Below are 17931 nucleotides of genomic sequence, written 5' to 3' on the forward strand. Positions count from 1 at the left end.
ACTGCTGAAGGTGCTGGTGGGGAAAGGAGTGGTTGTAAAACAACCTTAAAACCTAGAGAGTCCCCAGAAGGGGAAACTGGGAAATTCCTCTTGAGGTCCCCTGCCCATTCTTGCTTTTCCCTTTCCAATGCAGTAATGATTGTGTGTAGGGACAACTTGTGTATGGAGAATTTGGGAGGGAGTAGGGTCTGGATGGTGGTGGAGACAGGGCCGTGAAGTTGAGCTGGAGGGAGGTTTTGGAAACCCAGTGGGCCCAGACAGGCCTGATCGAGCACCCAGTGGAGGCGATGGGATAACAAAGCACTGGAAACTCAAGAGATTGTAGCTTTAATTAGAGACCTTCCTGAGGCAATGCGTCCCTTTGCCCTGCTGCAGACACAAGCCTCTTCCCCGCGCGTGGAAATGTCCAGGAGGAGGGATGGAGGAGATCGGGAAGGAGAGAAGGAGGAAGAAGAGGTATGAAAGTTAGGTAGCTCTATGGGTCAAAAATATACAACACTGATATCGTACACGGCCATCAGTCCTGTCTGGCCAGCAAGCTGGGGCCAGGTGGTGGCCCCTTGCAGCCAGCCCAGCTCTGAGTCCCCCCTGCCCTGTGGGGGGTCACTTCCGCCACCCGATTTGGGCCATGAGGTGAGCATTGGCGGCGGCCTTTGCCCGCAGGTTCTTGGCTTTGGCGATGTTGAAGAGAACGTTCATGATGTTGGTGGGGACGTCGAGGGAGAGGGTGACCTTGGTGCGGCGGTCGCTCTTGGCCCGGTTTTGGTACGTCTTCCCCTTTACCTGTGCCTGGGAGACATATTTGTAATGGCCTTCACCTGGGAACGTCCTTTTCCCCATCTCTTCATCCACCGCATCCTCCCCCACCTCCTCATCTGACACCTCCTCTGGCGATGGCAAGTCGAAACTGCGCTTGTCCAAGATGGTGTTTTCTTCTGGGCGGCTCTTCTGGGCTTCAGCAAGGGCCGCATTAAGGCAGCTGAAGATAGAGGCGGCGCTGTAGAGGTGGAGAGCTTGGCCAGTCTCGGCAGCACAGAGGAGGGCAAGGAGGAGCAGCAGCCTGGTGTGGGCCATTGTGGTGGCCTGCCCAATGGAGAGAGTGAGGGGAGGGCAGAGATGGGCATGAGCATCCTGCCGGGCCCAGGATAGAGCACCATTGTCTCCCCATCCTCCCACATCCCATAGACCTGGGTCCCTCTCCCAGATTCTGCACTCTTGGTTTCACCTCCCAGGTCTCCCCCATCCCCTCTAATGGTTAGGACAGGTGGGTGGGAATCAGTTGTCCTGGGGCCTCCTCCTCCAAGGTGCAATCCCCCAGCCCTTGGTTTTGGGGTGCTGGGTGGGAGGTGGAATGTCCAAAATGCTTTGCAAAGCTGCAGTCTCCATGAAGGAAAGGATTTGGCCATCCATTTGCTGAAGCACCAGTGCCTGCTGCAGGAGAGATGGTTTCTACTGTGGGTACCTCCTTGCCTGGAGGAATCTCATTGCAGCCTCCCTGCAGCCCTCTCTACCTTGCTAACTCCTCCATGGAGTAACTGTGGGTACCACCAGGTGCTGTAAAGGTGGGTTTTCCTTTCAGCTCCTCTCTGGTCAGTCTGAAGCCACCAGAGATGTTTCTGTGCTCTTTGAAACCAGAACTTGCCCTTCCACCTGTTCACAAAACTCTTTCTGAAAAGGGCATGAAGAGTGGGGGACAGTCAGCCCCAGTGCTGGAGGTGTGATCTGCCACCAGTCCACTGTGATGGCCCCATGTCCCTTCTCCAGCCCTGACCCTGGGTGCTCCAGGGCTGCCTGTTACCCCATGGCTCCATGCCCAGGACCCCCCTCCACCCTGCGTTCAGGATGGGCTGCCCCATCTGATGGCCCATCTAGGGTGCAGTCCCCCTGTGGACAGCCCTGCCTGGGGACCTGGGGCCACCTCCAAAATAACATCATAGCAGCGTCACTCCCTGCTTGAAAGACAGTCATTTCTGGGCCTTGAGGGGGACTGAAAACCTTGGGATAACCCTCCTGCTCCACAAAACCTCCCCATCTCTGAGTCCTGTCTCTCCCAGTAGCGACCCATTGCCCTGTATACCCACCCGACCATTCAAAAAGACCACCGAAAAGGCCACAGGGGATCTCATGGTGAGGGTCTTTGCCCCTGTCGAGGTCAGAAAAGTGTCCCTGGGGCCAGCCCTGAGGGCACATGGCCCCTCCAAGCGCCTGGAGGTGTGCTGGCATTCCCGATCTTCAGACCCCACCTTGTGGCAAGGGCACCGCATGGCAAGCCCTGGCCAGGGGACAGTCCCCGGGGGTGCAGGGCCCTGCCTGGGGCTGGGGTTTCATCACTGATTTGGGGTCACGAACTGCTAATTTATTTCCCATGGGGACAGGAGTGTGGAGGTGTCAGGGAGGCTGGGGAAGCCCGTGGGAAGTTCTTTCAGAGCAGGATGGCTCCCTTGGGTCTCCATGGATGTCTGTGTCTTTGGGGATGGAGTATGTGCATCTTCTGGGTATGGAGGCTGTGCACCACTGCATAAGGGGCTGCTGGGTGGGGGAGATGTCCTCAGACCCATCAAAATCAAGTCAAATCACTTGCCCTAGGAGTTGTCACCCTGGACCTGCTCTTCTTCCCCCTGAGCCGCGGTCCCTGAAACTGCTGTCACTTTAACTGTCCATCACCGTCCTGTGGAGGGGGAGACTGGGACAGGTTTATCCCCTTAACCCTGCCCTTTGCAGTCCCTCAGAGGGGGAGAATGGGGCAGGTCGTACAGGCAGGATTTGAAGGACCTGTTTAATTTCCACTCCTTTGCCTCACATGCCCCTGCACAAAACCCCACAGAGACACACACACACACACACCCCCCCCCCCCAGGCAACAGCCACCCCCTTAACTCTGCCCTGTGTCCAGAAGAGAGACAGAGGACATGCAGCAGCCATGGCACGACCCAGGCAGCACGGGGGAGGAAACCTTTCCCCAGGCACACAGCCCCCATGCAAGAGCAATTCAGGGCCCAAACCTCTCCTTCCTTCAGCCCCAGTTCAGACATGTAAACACTGGGACTTAGTTTTTTGCTTGCAAAAGCTTAACAGGATGAAGATCTTTCTCCTACCCCAAAACCTCCCCCTTTGCAGCTGCGTTTCAGCCTCAGAAGGAACAGTCCCCCTCACAAAAAAAAAAAAAAAAAAAGAAAATCCTGGCAGCCCCTGCTAGCAGGGTGGGTGGCATGAATTTAGAGGCTGCTAAATTTCTCACCCTTGTCTACAACCCCTGCTCTCCCTGGGACCCTGGTCCTGAGCTGCTGGGTGGAGAGGCAGAATATCTTCAAAAGGCCTTGCAGAGCCCTCAGGATCATGACCCTCCCCAAGAGCAGTGGGCCATACCTAACATTTTCACTGAGGTAATTTCATAGCAGCGAGTTGAGCACAGAGGAGGCTTCAGCCCAACAGTAGATGGGAGGACCCATCTACTGTCTATTCATGCTCCCAGCACCCTGGTTTTTTAGGCTAACTGCAGCTAACAATGAGCTCTGGGCTCTTTCCACCTCCCAATTATAGGAGGCAGCAACACATCTCCATCCTTCTAACCATCCCTGGCTGTACCTGCCAGTGCATCACTTTGGGAACATCTCCAGAATCACATCCCCATTAGGACAGAGGGCAGCTGTAGCTACAGGGTATGGAGGAGGTCTGGGGCAGAGGGAGACTGACTTCACTTTGAGACAGAACCCAGCATTAAAATGAGGAGTGGGTATACAACAAACAAATATGGTGTATAACTCCATGCAGCATGGAGCCAGCCATTCTCCTACCCCACAGGCTTATGAACACTCCTTCTCTATATCTTATCAGAGGCTTTTCATGGCTTTTCCTCCTGAGCCACTCCATCACATTGGCCTGGCACACCTCCTCAGGGCAAACTCCAACCCCAGGTGCACAGGACTGAGCTCATGCTTGCACCAACCCCTGAGCAAGACCCCAGTCTACAGCTACAGCACTGCTCCACCAGCCAGTACTTGCTCGGGCAACAAACAGGCTTTACCAAAGATGGTGAGGTAAAGCCCCACCAGAAAAGTACTTTTTGCCCAGGTGCCACTCCCTGTAATGGCACTGGTCAAACTGGGGGTTCCCTGTTCTCCCAGACATGCTTCCTCCGAGCTGCTCTTGGTGGCAAGAAGAACAGCATCCAGCTCCAGACAGACAAGTCCCTGCAGGATATAAGACACTTGCCTCACAGCAATAATTATTGTTGATGATCCTTACAGATGACCTGCCCAGAGCACACTCTTATCAGCATTTGCTGTTCTCCCCAGGACAACATCCACACAGAAGGGACCACCCCACAGAATAAATCTTCATTAAGTCCAAAGAACTCAGAGAAAGAAAATCTTTATTCAAATAAAAAAAAAAAAAGACAGTTGCATAGAAGTATACAGGTGCATTTCTAATTAAAAGGTGCTTTTACAGTAAAAGCTAGAGCAAGAGTTTGCCATTTTAGCCAAAGCAGGCAGCTTGCAACATTCCCCTGGATTAGAAATCCAGATCCTCTGCCTAGGCAGGATGCGTCCCCAACACTAAGTCAGGCACCTATTCAGCTTCACTCATCAATAAACAGCAGTGTGATAAAGCTCAAGACACCCATGCTACAGAAGTGCACTATGAGAGCATAAACTATGCAAGCAGAAAAGGTATAATACGTCAAACAGTAGCATTGCTGTTCAGGACAACCCTTTAGCACCTCCAGGCACTCAGAACCAATTTAGCCTTATGACAGAGGACTGACTTCATTAAGAACAGACTGCAGTTCATTAATACTCATCCTCATCAGCCTCATCTTCTCCATCTGCAGAGTCCCTGCCAACCTCCTCATAATCCTTCTCCAGGGCAGCCAGGTCCTCTCTGGCCTCTGAAAACTCCCCCTCCTCCATGCCCTCCCCCACATACCAGTGCACAAAGGCTCGCTTGGCATACATCAGGTCAAACTTGTGGTCCAGACGGGCCCATGCCTCCGCAATGGCCGTGGTGTTGCTCAGCATGCACACAGCCCGCTGCACCTTGGCCAGGTCTCCCCCAGGCACCACCGTGGGAGGCTGGTAGTTGATACCCACCTTGAAGCCTGTGGGGCACCAGTCCACAAACTGGATCGACCGGCGTGTTTTAATGGCTGCAATGGCTGCATTCACATCCTTGGGCACCACGTCACCTCGGTACAGCAGGCAGCATGCCATGTACTTGCCACGGCGTGGGTCACACTTCACCATCTGGTTGGAGAACTCAAAGCAAGCATTGGTGATCTCCGGCACAGACAGCTGCTCATGGTAGGCTTTCTCCGCAGAGATGATGGGTGCATAGGTTGTGAGCGGGAAGTGTATCCGTGGGTAGGGCACCAGGTTGGTCTGAAACTCAGTCAGGTCAACATTCAGAGCACCATTGAATCTCAAGGAGGCAGTGACTGACGAGACTATCTGCCCAATCAGCCTGTTGAGGTTGGTGTAGGTGGGACGCTCAATGTCCAGGTTGCGGTTGCAGATGTCATAGATGGCTTCGTTGTCCACCATGAAGGAGCAGTCCGAGTGCTCCAGGGTAGTGTGGGTGGTGAGGATAGAGTTGTAGGGCTCCACCACTGCTGTGGAGACCTGTGGGGCTGGGTACACAGAGAACTCCAGCTTGGACTTCTTGCTGTACTCCACAGAGAGCCGTTCCATGAGAAGGGAGGTGAACCCAGAGCCTGTGCCTCCCCCAAAGCTATGGGAGACCAGGAATCCTTGGAGGCCACTGCACTGCTCAGTCTGGAGCACCAGGGAAAGAACCAGAAGGACCGAGTTAATGGAGTTATTGTGGTGTCCTTGGATTTAAGCTAAAGTTCTGTGTTTAACCATCAAGATCAAGTCTTTGGGCGTTTGTGGGTTTTGGTTTTTTTTGGTTTTGTTTTTTTTTTTTTTTTTTTTTTACTGCTTACACACAACCCTCTCACTTCTAGAAGGTGGGATCTGTTAGACACAGCAAATTAAGCTGCTTTTACATTATCTTCTACTTTTGGAGGAAAGGAGGCCTGGCCTGAGGGAGTGACATATTAGGTCAGAGAGACTCACAATACTAACAGTCAAGAAGATTAGGAGAAGTCTGAAAGTCACTACAAGTTTCCACTTAAATCAAGTGTTATCACAGCACTTCTGAGGTCTGTGTGGGTGAAACCTTATGCTCCAGACACTATCACACTAGGGAAGAGAGGTCTAAGGGGAGCCACTATCCAGAAGCTGAGATGTGACATTGTTTGGGATAAGATTTTGGATCAGGATTGACACAGCAAACCCTACACACATTAGGGGAAAGCCCTCTTGCCTGGACAGTCAAGTCGCAGCTGCTTCTTTTCCTGCTTAAGCTGGGGGCATCTTGAGTCCCTGGTTTTCCCCTTAAGTCCCAAGCAGCAAGGCCTACACCCACAGGCATCCCATTGTGTTGCTCCAGGTCACAGTGGCATTTTCAAGCCAACCAAGATATGCTTGGTTTAGTCTCACCACTGCCTCCCTCTCTCCACTCCAGCCACCCAGCCCATTGCATCTCTTGACAGCCAGGGCAAAAGCAACCAGAGCGCTATGCAGACGACCCTCCACAAGGTTTTTACCATTTTACGAGCTCTGTCAACAACAGAGTCAATGATCTCCTTCCCAACGGTGTAGCGGCCCCGAGCATAGTTGTTGGCAGCATCTTCTTTGCCACTGATGAGCTGCTCTGGGTGGAAGAGCGTGCGGTAGATCCCAGTCCTGATCTCATCTGGAGGGGATTGAGATCTCATGAGTGTCACTAGCATAAGATCTGCTGTCTACCAAGTTACTTGCACTAATTTAGATGCAGTTTTACATGGTGAGGCTGCTAGCTTCCAAGAGTTTAGGTGGCCAACACCACACTTCAGGTACAGAGAAGTTATTGCCCCCACCGCCAAGAGTTTTGGAGACCTTCCATGACTTACCAATGACAGTAGACTCTAGGTCAACAAATATTGCCCTGGGTACATACTTCCCTGATCCTGTCTCACTGAAGAAGGTCCCAAAGGAAGAGTCTGCTTGCCCTGGGAATTCACTGGGGAAGAATCCATCTGGCTCAATCCCGTGCTCCAGGCAATATAATTCCCAACAGGAATTGCCCATCTGGACACCAGCCTGGCCAATATGGATAGAAATACACTCCCTCTGCACAGGAATGGGAGAGAAGAGAAGAGAAAGTTAGGAGTGTACACTGAGGAATTAGACTAAAGCGGGCACTTCTGAATGTCTTTATAGAGCATGTGGCTAACAACCTATGGACAAGAGGAACATTAACCCAGCTTGGTGGCAGCCAGGACACTTTCTCTGTAGCAGGCACCCGAGAGCTGCCGAACAACCCACAAATAAGCATTAGCACTTCAGAGAGATGCTGCAATCTCCCAGCAAGGCAGATGCAGAGAGCAGGGTGTTGTGGCAGGTCCCTCCGCATCCCAACACTCATATTGCTCAAGAGCCCTGTTACAAGAAGCAGGCCACCACGCCCAGCTGCTGAATCTACAGTACATGGTGGCTATCAGGTCCAACTGCTCATGGTTTCTTCTCTTTGCTTTGCTGATCCTGCCTTGGGGCAGGAGACAGGGCACAGACAGCCTTCCCAGGTACTGTATCTGGTGCTCTCAGCTGCAGAGGAGGGAATGATTCAGCCCAGCCAGCCTTAGGCAGCAGTGGGAACACTCCCACCATGCTCCTCCCAGGGAGGTACAGGCAGACTTCTCCCGGCTCAGACAGCAGCAGCAGCCCTCTGCTTCTCTCTGATGGGAGAAGCCAGTGCTGTTGAGCTTCAAGAACTGACTGTCAGAGTAGTTTCTCATCTCCATTTAGATTAGATACAGCTATGCAGGATCACTGATTAGAGACAGCTGGAGAGAATCCAAGCAAGAGAGCATTTCTTCATTACCTCCATACAAGACTAGTAATTGCCCCATAAAGCAACTGCTCTTGGCTTGGCTAGAGAGGAGTCCCTGTACAGAAAGTGTGGTTGTGCTGTTGAACTCCTTGACACGGGAGGCTGTGAAACCCAGGCTTTTGGGCTCAAAGAGACTGGACTAGAGACTTCTACTGAGGCTTACTAAGGGAAAAAAACCACGTCCATTTCAAGAAGCCCTGAGCTACAAGATAAGAAAGTGTCAGATGGGCTTACCCAAACCTTAGTCTGCCTTCACCATCTGCTTTTAGCTGTGGCCTAGGCAGGACACTGCACCAGCACAGCAACTCTCAAGTTATCTTCTTGCAAGAAGCCTGGCACAGCAGGACCCCTACCAAGCACAGACACAGGGCAGCAACATCCTCCACTACAGCAGAGGGTCCTGCCCTGAGTGTTGGTGTTTAATATAGCAGCCCTCAGCCACCACCACTGCACTTCTCTTCCTAAACAGTCCCAGGACAGCCTTAGCCACCCCCAACGCCAAGGACAGAACAGGGATGCTGAACCAGTCTCCACAAGGAGAGACCTTCATCCCCTGTTCCAGGTCTGCCCCAGCCCCACAGCAGCACCAGATGGGCACCTAGCTCAGTCATGTATTGAATACCACCAGCAATGCCTTCAAAATATCTTCACACAGAAGGATAAACAGGTCTGAAGGCATTTCAGCAGAGTAGCCCTCCCTAGGTCAGGAAGAGGGGGACACCAACATTTGCAAAGCCAACCCAGCACTGGACATGCCCAAGCACAAGCTCTGCGCCTTTAGGAACCCCTTGTCCAGGGCTCACACGCTCCCCCATACCCCACAACCAGTTTTACACCCACGGAAGCACACAGCCAGGGGCAAAACATCTCACTGGGAAAAAAAAGCCATCGCCAGCCTCACCCTCCTGCAGAGCCAGGCAGGACCAGCCCTGACTATCAGAGAGCAGACCCACAGCTACTCACCATTGCTCCAAACCTCCAGGACCCCTTACCACACTTAGAACCACCTCCCTGAGAGCACACCCTATCTGCCTCCCTCTTGGGCTTTTTATAGAAGGTAGAGCTGGGCTCTCTGCTAGAGGGGTCCTTCCTGTCCCCTCCTTGTGCAGCCACCTGCTGGCAAAGGGTTCAGGTGTTTCTGCTCCAGGAGGGATAGCCATGTGGGGTAATCAAGGTTCTTTGAAGGATTTGCACCTGCAAACCCATAGAGTTTGGAGTTTCTTTGGCTTTTAAATATTCATTCAGAATTGCTTTCCCTACGATGTCTAAGAGCACTTTCTGTGAAATCAGAAAAGGAGCTTTGAATGGTTATTTTTGGGGGGTGGGGGAGCATGTGGAATTATTTATTTATATATTTAAAGAATTATGCTAATTTTTAAAACTTTCATTGCCATCCTCAGGGCTGGAAATGTGTTTTCTGTGTTCCATTGCCCTTTTCCAAATGCAAACAGCACGTCTGTTGAATCTCTTGGGGATGGACAGGAGTTGCAGAATGGGGCTCCTGCCCTGGGGTGATGTCATGGGGCTGGGATTGGTTCTCCAGCACTGGTGCCCCATGAGGAAGCCGGGCTCTCCCAGCTCCAGGGCAGTGTTGGCCCATCGAACGCAATCCAGCTACCCTGGCTGTGCCTGAACTTTGCAGCATCCCCCTTTCCTGGCCCCAGGCCGTTGACAGTGCAGAGAGTGGAGCTCTCCCCAGCCTGTCCCATGGAGATGGGCCTCACTGCCAGAGGGGAATGTAGGACCTGTGTGGTCCTGGAACACTGGTGGAGATGGGACTTTTCTGTTCCTCAGTGTCCCTTCTCTAAGATAGGGATAAGAGCTGTTAGGTGGCAAAAATTCATCAGAGATGCTGAGGCTGTTCTGTGATGTGGGGCTGATGGATGTCTGGGGGGACTTGGGACAGACAAGGAGAGAGGTGACAGTATATGGCATAGTGCCAGGACTGAGGGGCACCAATGTGACCACCACTTTGCAAATGGACAATGGTTTTATTCTCCGTGCAGCATATAAAAAAGCAAAACCTCACGGACATGGGATGTCTCAGAGGCCAGAAACACAAGTTGTAAAATCTGATTTAGACTTAAGACATGGGGATGGGCTTCATGGGACCTACTAAGTCTCATGGTCTGGTGCCCTGGATATGGGTGGTTTACCCTCTGCCCTACCACCTCTCTTGGGTTCAGTGGGAAAGTTGGGGTCTTCTAAGAAGAGGAACAGAAAATGGGACTGCCCCAGGGCACAACTCACAGAAAATGGTCAGGAAGGCAACAGTCCAGAGTCACAGCAAAAGCACGTGAGAGGGACATAGAGCAGAGCAAATCACCCATCCAGCAGCCAGTGGGTCTGCGGCTGAAACTGGGGGCAGTTTCTTATCCTTCTTCAAATAATTGGGTTGCTTTTGCATCTTTATGTGCTCCTATTCATATCACAAATCGTGTTGACAGAGTTCCATGCAGAGCTCCTGGGTGGCCGGGGCTAGCCCTGTTCCTGGAAGAGTTGGTTACAGCTGGCCCAGCTCAGAGCAGGACCGGACATCCCAGGAGCGGGACAAAACATTCCAAGAATGGGACAGGACATCCCAGAAGCAGGCTTTGATGCCACCAGGGATGGCTCCCTCTAGGTGTATCTGCAGCCTGAAGTGCATCTCACCACCCTGCTTAGGGATCATCTCCTGATATAACTCTGCCATGTTCCCTTGCTCTCTGTCCCGAGGTGCATGGGCAAACTCTGCCTGTGGTTGCTGCTGGAAATCATCTTGTTTTTTTTAGCCAAGACCCCATGGATGTGAGTGTGGATACCTCCTTGCACAGTGGGAGTGCATTTTTGGCCAGATGCTTGATGCCCATTGAGTTACACTGCCTGAATCCCTTCCTCAGCCAGATGGGCATGGGACCTCCTTGATCCCAGGATGAGGTTCAGGATCTGCTGTCCTTGGGGGCTGTCTAAATCACTGCAGCATCTCTGGTTTGCTCTGGTGTGGGTGAAAGAAGCCTCTGAGCATTATCATGTGGAGGAGGAGAAGGAGGACGAGGGCATTCCTGGAGGTCTGGGAAGAGCTGGCTGCCTGGGGTAAGGATTATGAAGAGACTGGAGGGGACCTGGCAATGGAGGCAGGCAGGTATGTTGTGAGTGTGCAGCAACTGTGCACCCATGCCTGAGCAAACCTCTCTTTTTGAGTGCAATACCAAGACTTCCTGCATGAAACGGCAGGAAAGACCAAATCCTCACCTGGCTTTTACAAAACTGCACATATCACCCCAATCAACAATGATGTCTTTTCCAAGCACAGCAGCCTTGGCTCTACATGTTCCCAGGCACAGATGGGTGCTGATGGAGATTTCAGTGCTCCTATTTCTATCCAGCTTCCTCAGGAAATCTGGCTCCTCCAACATCTGCATGTGTTTCAGCCCCTCCAAGCAACCCCTGGTCTCGCTTGGCAGAGGTTGAGAAGGAGGATTAATTTTGGGAGGGTTCGTCCAAGCCAGTGCCGGGTGTGTGTGAGACTCCCTGGCGGGGATGCAGCTGGGGATGGAGGATCTCTGCTTTCCCCATCACTCACTATCAGCTGGTATCTGCTGTCCCTGTCTCAGCTTTGCACGTGCAAGCACAGCCTGGTGCCAGCAAACACCTTGGCTCATCTGCTTCCGTGGTGTCACTTCAATGTTAATTGCCTTCATTAAAGGGGATCAGAAGCTCACTGAGCTCACTCAGCGTGAGCCCCAGGCATGTGATGTTTTGATTTCCAGGCACCAGTGGGGCTGAGATATTCCCATTGTCTAACCTGGTGCTGGAAAAGGACCTCAAAACCAGGGATGGTGCAGATCCCCATGGCAGCTGGTGGGGGACAAAAGCCTGTTCCCAGCCTGGACCAGTGCTTTACTGGAGCTCACCGGGGAGCACAGGGGAAAGTCTTTTCAACTTTCTGCTCAGAGCAATGATTTCTCCCTCGGCTCTGAGCAAATCCCTGTTGCTCCTTGCTGCCCAAGGTTACTCTAGACATCTCTGCACCAGAAAAGGCTGAACTCTGACAACCTGGGGCACCTCTGGACGACCCCACAAAGGAACGAGAGTATGTCCAGCTGGGTGCCCAGACAGGTCTGACTTTGCTGTACCCTGCTTTGCCTGACCAGATGTGAGTGGGCGTGTGTGCCTCAGTTTCCCTGGGTGTAAAATGGGGACAATGCCTATGTCCTGCTGAACGAGAGCTCAACATACCAGTGGGGGATAGATGTGTAGGGTGTTGGGCTATAAAAATGTATAAAGCTATATACATAAAGTGTACTTAAAGGTCAATATAGTGCAAGGCTACAGCGGATTGCAACAAGGAAAGACCTCGCCTGTACACCCTTGGAGCTGAGGCAGGAGGAGGCCATTGCACAGAGATGCTGTGGGCATGTTGGTGGGTCGTCTGCTGGAGATGTGTGCTATGAGAGGAAGATGCTGAAGGGCCTGGTGTACTCCTTTTTTTTTGTTTTTGCTTTTGGGGGTTGGGTCCTGAGTCCCTGGTCTGTGGATCGTCTAGGATCCTTGACCACCTGAGCATGGGCTTGCTGGGGCTGAATTCAGCTGTGTTGCCTCCTCTGGGTGCTTGGTGGGGCGGCGAGGAGATGCCTCCACCTACATCTCCTCAGATGGAGCTGGTGAGTCCATCTGCCAACCCTTCAACTGGAGATCTATCCCCTCTTAATGTCCCCCCGGAGTGCTCTGGCCATGCCCTAGATGGAGCTGGTGGGAGCTGCTTTGTTGCTTTTGATAAACATCTTCTGGGAAAGAAAGGCCAAATTCTCTCCATCTCCCATGCCTGCTACATGCAGAGATGGAGGTCAGAAGATGAAGTTTCATCTTGGAGCGGGGCTGGGAGGTGAAGAGAATGGCAGATTTAGAGGAAGGGATAAATAGTCTAAGGTGAAGGGGTGGGAGCTTGGTGAGCTGGGCTTCAGCGGAAGGTGGAAAAGAACAGGGTGAATGTTTGTGTTGTTGAATGTTGAAGTCTGCGCATAGGGAGCTGAAGCTCTACCAACTGAAAAACCGGTACAGAGGTCTACCAGGAAAGGCAGAGTGGTGGGAAAGGTGGGCAGGGATAGACTGGGCAACATGGACAGACCCCATGAGGTGGATCTGGAGCAGCCAGGGAGGCACCTGCAGCTCTTGGGGTCCAGACTCACCTGAGGCCGTGGGGTGGCCCTGACCAGTGCCAAGTGATGACTTGGGAACACTTGTGAAGGGCCATGTGGATTGGAAGGTTGATGCTGTCCCAGCTGCAACTGCTGAAGGTGCTGGTGGGGAAAGGAGTGGTTGTAAAACAACCTTAAAACCTAGAGAGTCCCCAGAAGGGGAAACTGGGAAATTCCTCTTGAGGTCCCCTGCCCATTCTTGCTTTTCCCTTTCCAATGCAGTAATGATTGTGTGTAGGGACAACTTGTGTATGGAGAATTTGGGAGGGAGTAGGGTCTGGATGGTGGTGGAGACAGGGCCGTGAAGTTGAGCTGGAGGGAGGTTTTGGAAACCCAGTGGGCCCAGACAGGCCTGATCGAGCACCCAGTGGAGGCGATGGGATAACAAAGCACTGGAAACTCAAGAGATTGTAGCTTTAATTAGAGACCTTCCTGAGGCAATGCGTCCCTTTGCCCTGCTGCAGACACAAGCCTCTTCCCCGCGCGTGGAAATGTCCAGGAGGAGGGATGGAGGAGATCGGGAAGGAGAGAAGGAGGAAGAAGAGGTATGAAAGTTAGGTAGCTCTATGGGTCAAAAATATACAACACTGATATCGTACACGGCCATCAGTCCTGTCTGGCCAGCAAGCTGGGGCCAGGTGGTGGCCCCTTGCAGCCAGCCCAGCTCTGAGTCCCCCCTGCCCTGTGGGGGGTCACTTCCGCCACCCGATTTGGGCCATGAGGTGAGCATTGGCGGCGGCCTTTGCCCGCAGGTTCTTGGCTTTGGCGATGTTGAAGAGAACGTTCATGATGTTGGTGGGGACGTCGAGGGAGAGGGTGACCTTGGTGCGGCGGTCGCTCTTGGCCCGGTTTTGGTACGTCTTCCCCTTTACCTGTGCCTGGGAGACATATTTGTAATGGCCTTCACCTGGGAACGTCCTTTTCCCCATCTCTTCATCCACCGCATCCTCCCCCACCTCCTCATCTGACACCTCCTCTGGCGATGGCAAGTCGAAACTGCGCTTGTCCAAGATGGTGTTTTCTTCTGGGCGGCTCTTCTGGGCTTCAGCAAGGGCCGCATTAAGGCAGCTGAAGATAGAGGCGGCGCTGTAGAGGTGGAGAGCTTGGCCAGTCTCGGCAGCACAGAGGAGGGCAAGGAGGAGCAGCAGCCTGGTGTGGGCCATTGTGGTGGCCTGCCCAATGGAGAGAGTGAGGGGAGGGCAGAGATGGGCATGAGCATCCTGCCGGGCCCAGGATAGAGCACCATTGTCTCCCCATCCTCCCACATCCCATAGACCTGGGTCCCTCTCCCAGATTCTGCACTCTTGGTTTCACCTCCCAGGTCTCCCCCATCCCCTCTAATGGTTAGGACAGGTGGGTGGGAATCAGTTGTCCTGGGGCCTCCTCCTCCAAGGTGCAATCCCCCAGCCCTTGGTTTTGGGGTGCTGGGTGGGAGGTGGAATGTCCAAAATGCTTTGCAAAGCTGCAGTCTCCATGAAGGAAAGGATTTGGCCATCCATTTGCTGAAGCACCAGTGCCTGCTGCAGGAGAGATGGTTTCTACTGTGGGTACCTCCTTGCCTGGAGGAATCTCATTGCAGCCTCCCTGCAGCCCTCTCTACCTTGCTAACTCCTCCATGGAGTAACTGTGGGTACCACCAGGTGCTGTAAAGGTGGGTTTTCCTTTCAGCTCCTCTCTGGTCAGTCTGAAGCCACCAGAGATGTTTCTGTGCTCTTTGAAACCAGAACTTGCCCTTCCACCTGTTCACAAAACTCTTTCTGAAAAGGGCATGAAGAGTGGGGGACAGTCAGCCCCAGTGCTGGAGGTGTGATCTGCCACCAGTCCACTGTGATGGCCCCATGTCCCTTCTCCAGCCCTGACCCTGGGTGCTCCAGGGCTGCCTGTTACCCCATGGCTCCATGCCCAGGACCCCCCTCCACCCTGCGTTCAGGATGGGCTGCCCCATCTGATGGCCCATCTAGGGTGCAGTCCCCCTGTGGACAGCCCTGCCTGGGGACCTGGGGCCACCTCCAAAATAACATCATAGCAGCGTCACTCCCTGCTTGAAAGACAGTCATTTCTGGGCCTTGAGGGGGACTGAAAACCTTGGGATAACCCTCCTGCTCCACAAAACCTCCCCATCTCTGAGTCCTGTCTCTCCCAGTAGCGACCCATTGCCCTGTATACCCACCCGACCATTCAAAAAGACCACCGAAAAGGCCACAGGGGATCTCATGGTGAGGGTCTTTGCCCCTGTCGAGGTCAGAAAAGTGTCCCTGGGGCCAGCCCTGAGGGCACATGGCCCCTCCAAGCGCCTGGAGGTGTGCTGGCATTCCCGATCTTCAGACCCCACCTTGTGGCAAGGGCACCGCATGGCAAGCCCTGGCCAGGGGACAGTCCCCGGGGGTGCAGGGCCCTGCCTGGGGCTGGGGTTTCATCACTGATTTGGGGTCACGAACTGCTAATTTATTTCCCATGGGGACAGGAGTGTGGAGGTGTCAGGGAGGCTGGGGAAGCCCGTGGGAAGTTCTTTCAGAGCAGGATGGCTCCCTTGGGTCTCCATGGATGTCTGTGTCTTTGGGGATGGAGTATGTGCATCTTCTGGGTATGGAGGCTGTGCACCACTGCATAAGGGGCTGCTGGGTGGGGGAGATGTCCTCAGACCCATCAAAATCAAGTCAAATCACTTGCCCTAGGAGTTGTCACCCTGGACCTGCTCTTCTTCCCCCTGAGCCGCGGTCCCTGAAACTGCTGTCACTTTAACTGTCCATCACCGTCCTGTGGAGGGGGAGACTGGGACAGGTTTATCCCCTTAACCCTGCCCTTTGCAGTCCCTCAGAGGGGGAGAATGGGGCAGGTCGTACAGGCAGGATTTGAAGGACCTGTTTAATTTCCACTCCTTTGCCTCGCATGCCCCTGCACAAAACCCCACAGAGACACACACACACACACCCCCCCCCAGGCAACAGCCACCCCCTTAACTCTGCCCTGTGTCCAGAAGAGAGACAGAGGACATGCAGCAGCCATGGCACGACCCAGGCAGCACGGGGGAGGAAACCTTTCCCCAGGCACACAGCCCCCATGCAAGAGCAATTCAGGGCCCAAACCTCTCCTTCCTTCAGCCCCAGTTCAGACATGTAAACACTGGGACTTAGTTTTTTGCTTGCAAAAGCTTAACAGGATGAAGATCTTTCTCCTACCCCAAAACCTCCCCCTTTGCAGCTGCGTTTCAGCCTCAGAAGGAACAGTCCCCCTCACAAAAAAAAAAAAAAAAAAAGAAAATCCTGGCAGCCCCTGCTAGCAGGGTGGGTGGCATGAATTTAGAGGCTGCTAAATTTCTCACCCTTGTCTACAACCCCTGCTCTCCCTGGGACCCTGGTCCTGAGCTGCTGGGTGGAGAGGCAGAATATCTTCAAAAGGCCTTGCAGAGCCCTCAGGATCATGACCCTCCCCAAGAGCAGTGGGCCATACCTAACATTTTCACTGAGGTAATTTCATAGCAGCGAGTTGAGCACAGAGGAGGCTTCAGCCCAACAGTAGATGGGAGGACCCATCTACTGTCTATTCATGCTCCCAGCACCCTGGTTTTTTAGGCTAACTGCAGCTAACAATGAGCTCTGGGCTCTTTCCACCTCCCAATTATAGGAGGCAGCAACACATCTCCATCCTTCTAACCATCCCTGGCTGTACCTGCCAGTGCATCACTTTGGGAACATCTCCAGAATCACATCCCCATTAGGACAGAGGGCAGCTGTAGCTACAGGGTATGGAGGAGGTCTGGGGCAGAGGGAGACTGACTTCACTTTGAGACAGAACCCAGCATTAAAATGAGGAGTGGGTATACAACAAACAAATATGGTGTATAACTCCATGCAGCATGGAGCCAGCCATTCTCCTACCCCACAGGCTTATGAACACTCCTTCTCTATATCTTATCAGAGGCTTTTCATGGCTTTTCCTCCTGAGCCACTCCATCACATTGGCCTGGCACACCTCCTCAGGGCAAACTCCAACCCCAGGTGCACAGGACTGAGCTCATGCTTGCACCAACCCCTGAGCAAGACCCCAGTCTACAGCTACAGCACTGCTCCACCAGCCAGTACTTGCTCGGGCAACAAACAGGCTTTACCAAAGATGGTGAGGTAAAGCCCCACCAGAAAAGTACTTTTTGCCCAGGTGCCACTCCCTGTAATGGCACTGGTCAAACTGGGGGTTCCCTGTTCTCCCAGACATGCTTCCTCCGAGCTGCTCTTGGTGGCAAGAAGAACAGCATCCAGCTCCAGACAGACAAGTCCCTGCAGGATATAAGACACTTGCCTCACAGCAATAATTATTGTTGATGATCCTTACAGATGACCTGCCCAGAGCACACTCTTATCAGCATTTGCTGTTCTCCCCAGGACAACATCCACACAGAAGGGACCACCCCACAGAATAAATCTTCATTAAGTCCAAAGAACTCAGAGAAAGAAAATCTTTATTCAAATAAAAAAAAAAAAAAGACAGTTGCATAGAAGTATACAGGTGCATTTCTAATTAAAAGGTGCTTTTACAGTAAAAGCTAGAGCAAGAGTTTGCCATTTTAGCCAAAGCAGGCAGCTTGCAACATTCCCCTGGATTAGAAATCCAGATCCTCTGCCTAGGCAGGATGCGTCCCCAACACTAAGTCAGGCACCTATTCAGCTTCACTCATCAATAAACAGCAGTGTGATAAAGCTCAAGACACCCATGCTACAGAAGTGCACTATGAGAGCATAAACTATGCAAGCAGAAAAGGTATAATACGTCAAACAGTAGCATTGCTGTTCAGGACAACCCTTTAGCACCTCCAGGCACTCAGAAC

General features: G+C 52.8%; 3 protein-coding genes across 3 annotated transcripts; all 3 read right to left on the minus strand.

The window, feature by feature from the left end:
* Nucleotides 1–603: 603 nt before the first annotated feature.
* LOC129783541 (urocortin-3-like) lies at nt 604–1074 on the minus strand. Its single transcript, XM_055793490.1, has one exon. The coding sequence runs from the start codon at nt 1072–1074 to the stop codon at nt 604–606; it is 471 nt and encodes a 156-aa protein (XP_055649465.1).
* A 3389-nt stretch (nt 1075–4463) lies between these two features.
* LOC129783542 (tubulin alpha-3 chain-like) lies at nt 4464–7145 on the minus strand. Its single transcript, XM_055793491.1, has 3 exons — nt 6953–7145; nt 6608–6756; nt 4464–5771 (listed from the first exon to the last, which is right to left on the minus strand). Exons 1-3 carry the CDS (start codon nt 7128–7130, stop codon nt 4791–4793), a joined length of 1308 nt encoding a protein of 435 aa, XP_055649466.1. The 5' UTR covers nt 7131–7145; the 3' UTR covers nt 4464–4790.
* A 6656-nt stretch (nt 7146–13801) lies between these two features.
* Nucleotides 13802–14272, minus strand: LOC129783523 (urocortin-3-like). Its single transcript, XM_055793472.1, has one exon. The coding sequence runs from the start codon at nt 14270–14272 to the stop codon at nt 13802–13804; it is 471 nt and encodes a 156-aa protein (XP_055649447.1).
* Between the last annotated feature and the right edge of the window lie 3659 nt (nt 14273–17931).

Source organism: Falco peregrinus, unplaced genomic scaffold (genome assembly GCF_023634155.1).
Source record: "Falco peregrinus isolate bFalPer1 unplaced genomic scaffold, bFalPer1.pri scaffold_51, whole genome shotgun sequence".
Classification (NCBI taxonomy): domain Eukaryota; kingdom Metazoa; phylum Chordata; class Aves; order Falconiformes; family Falconidae; genus Falco; species Falco peregrinus.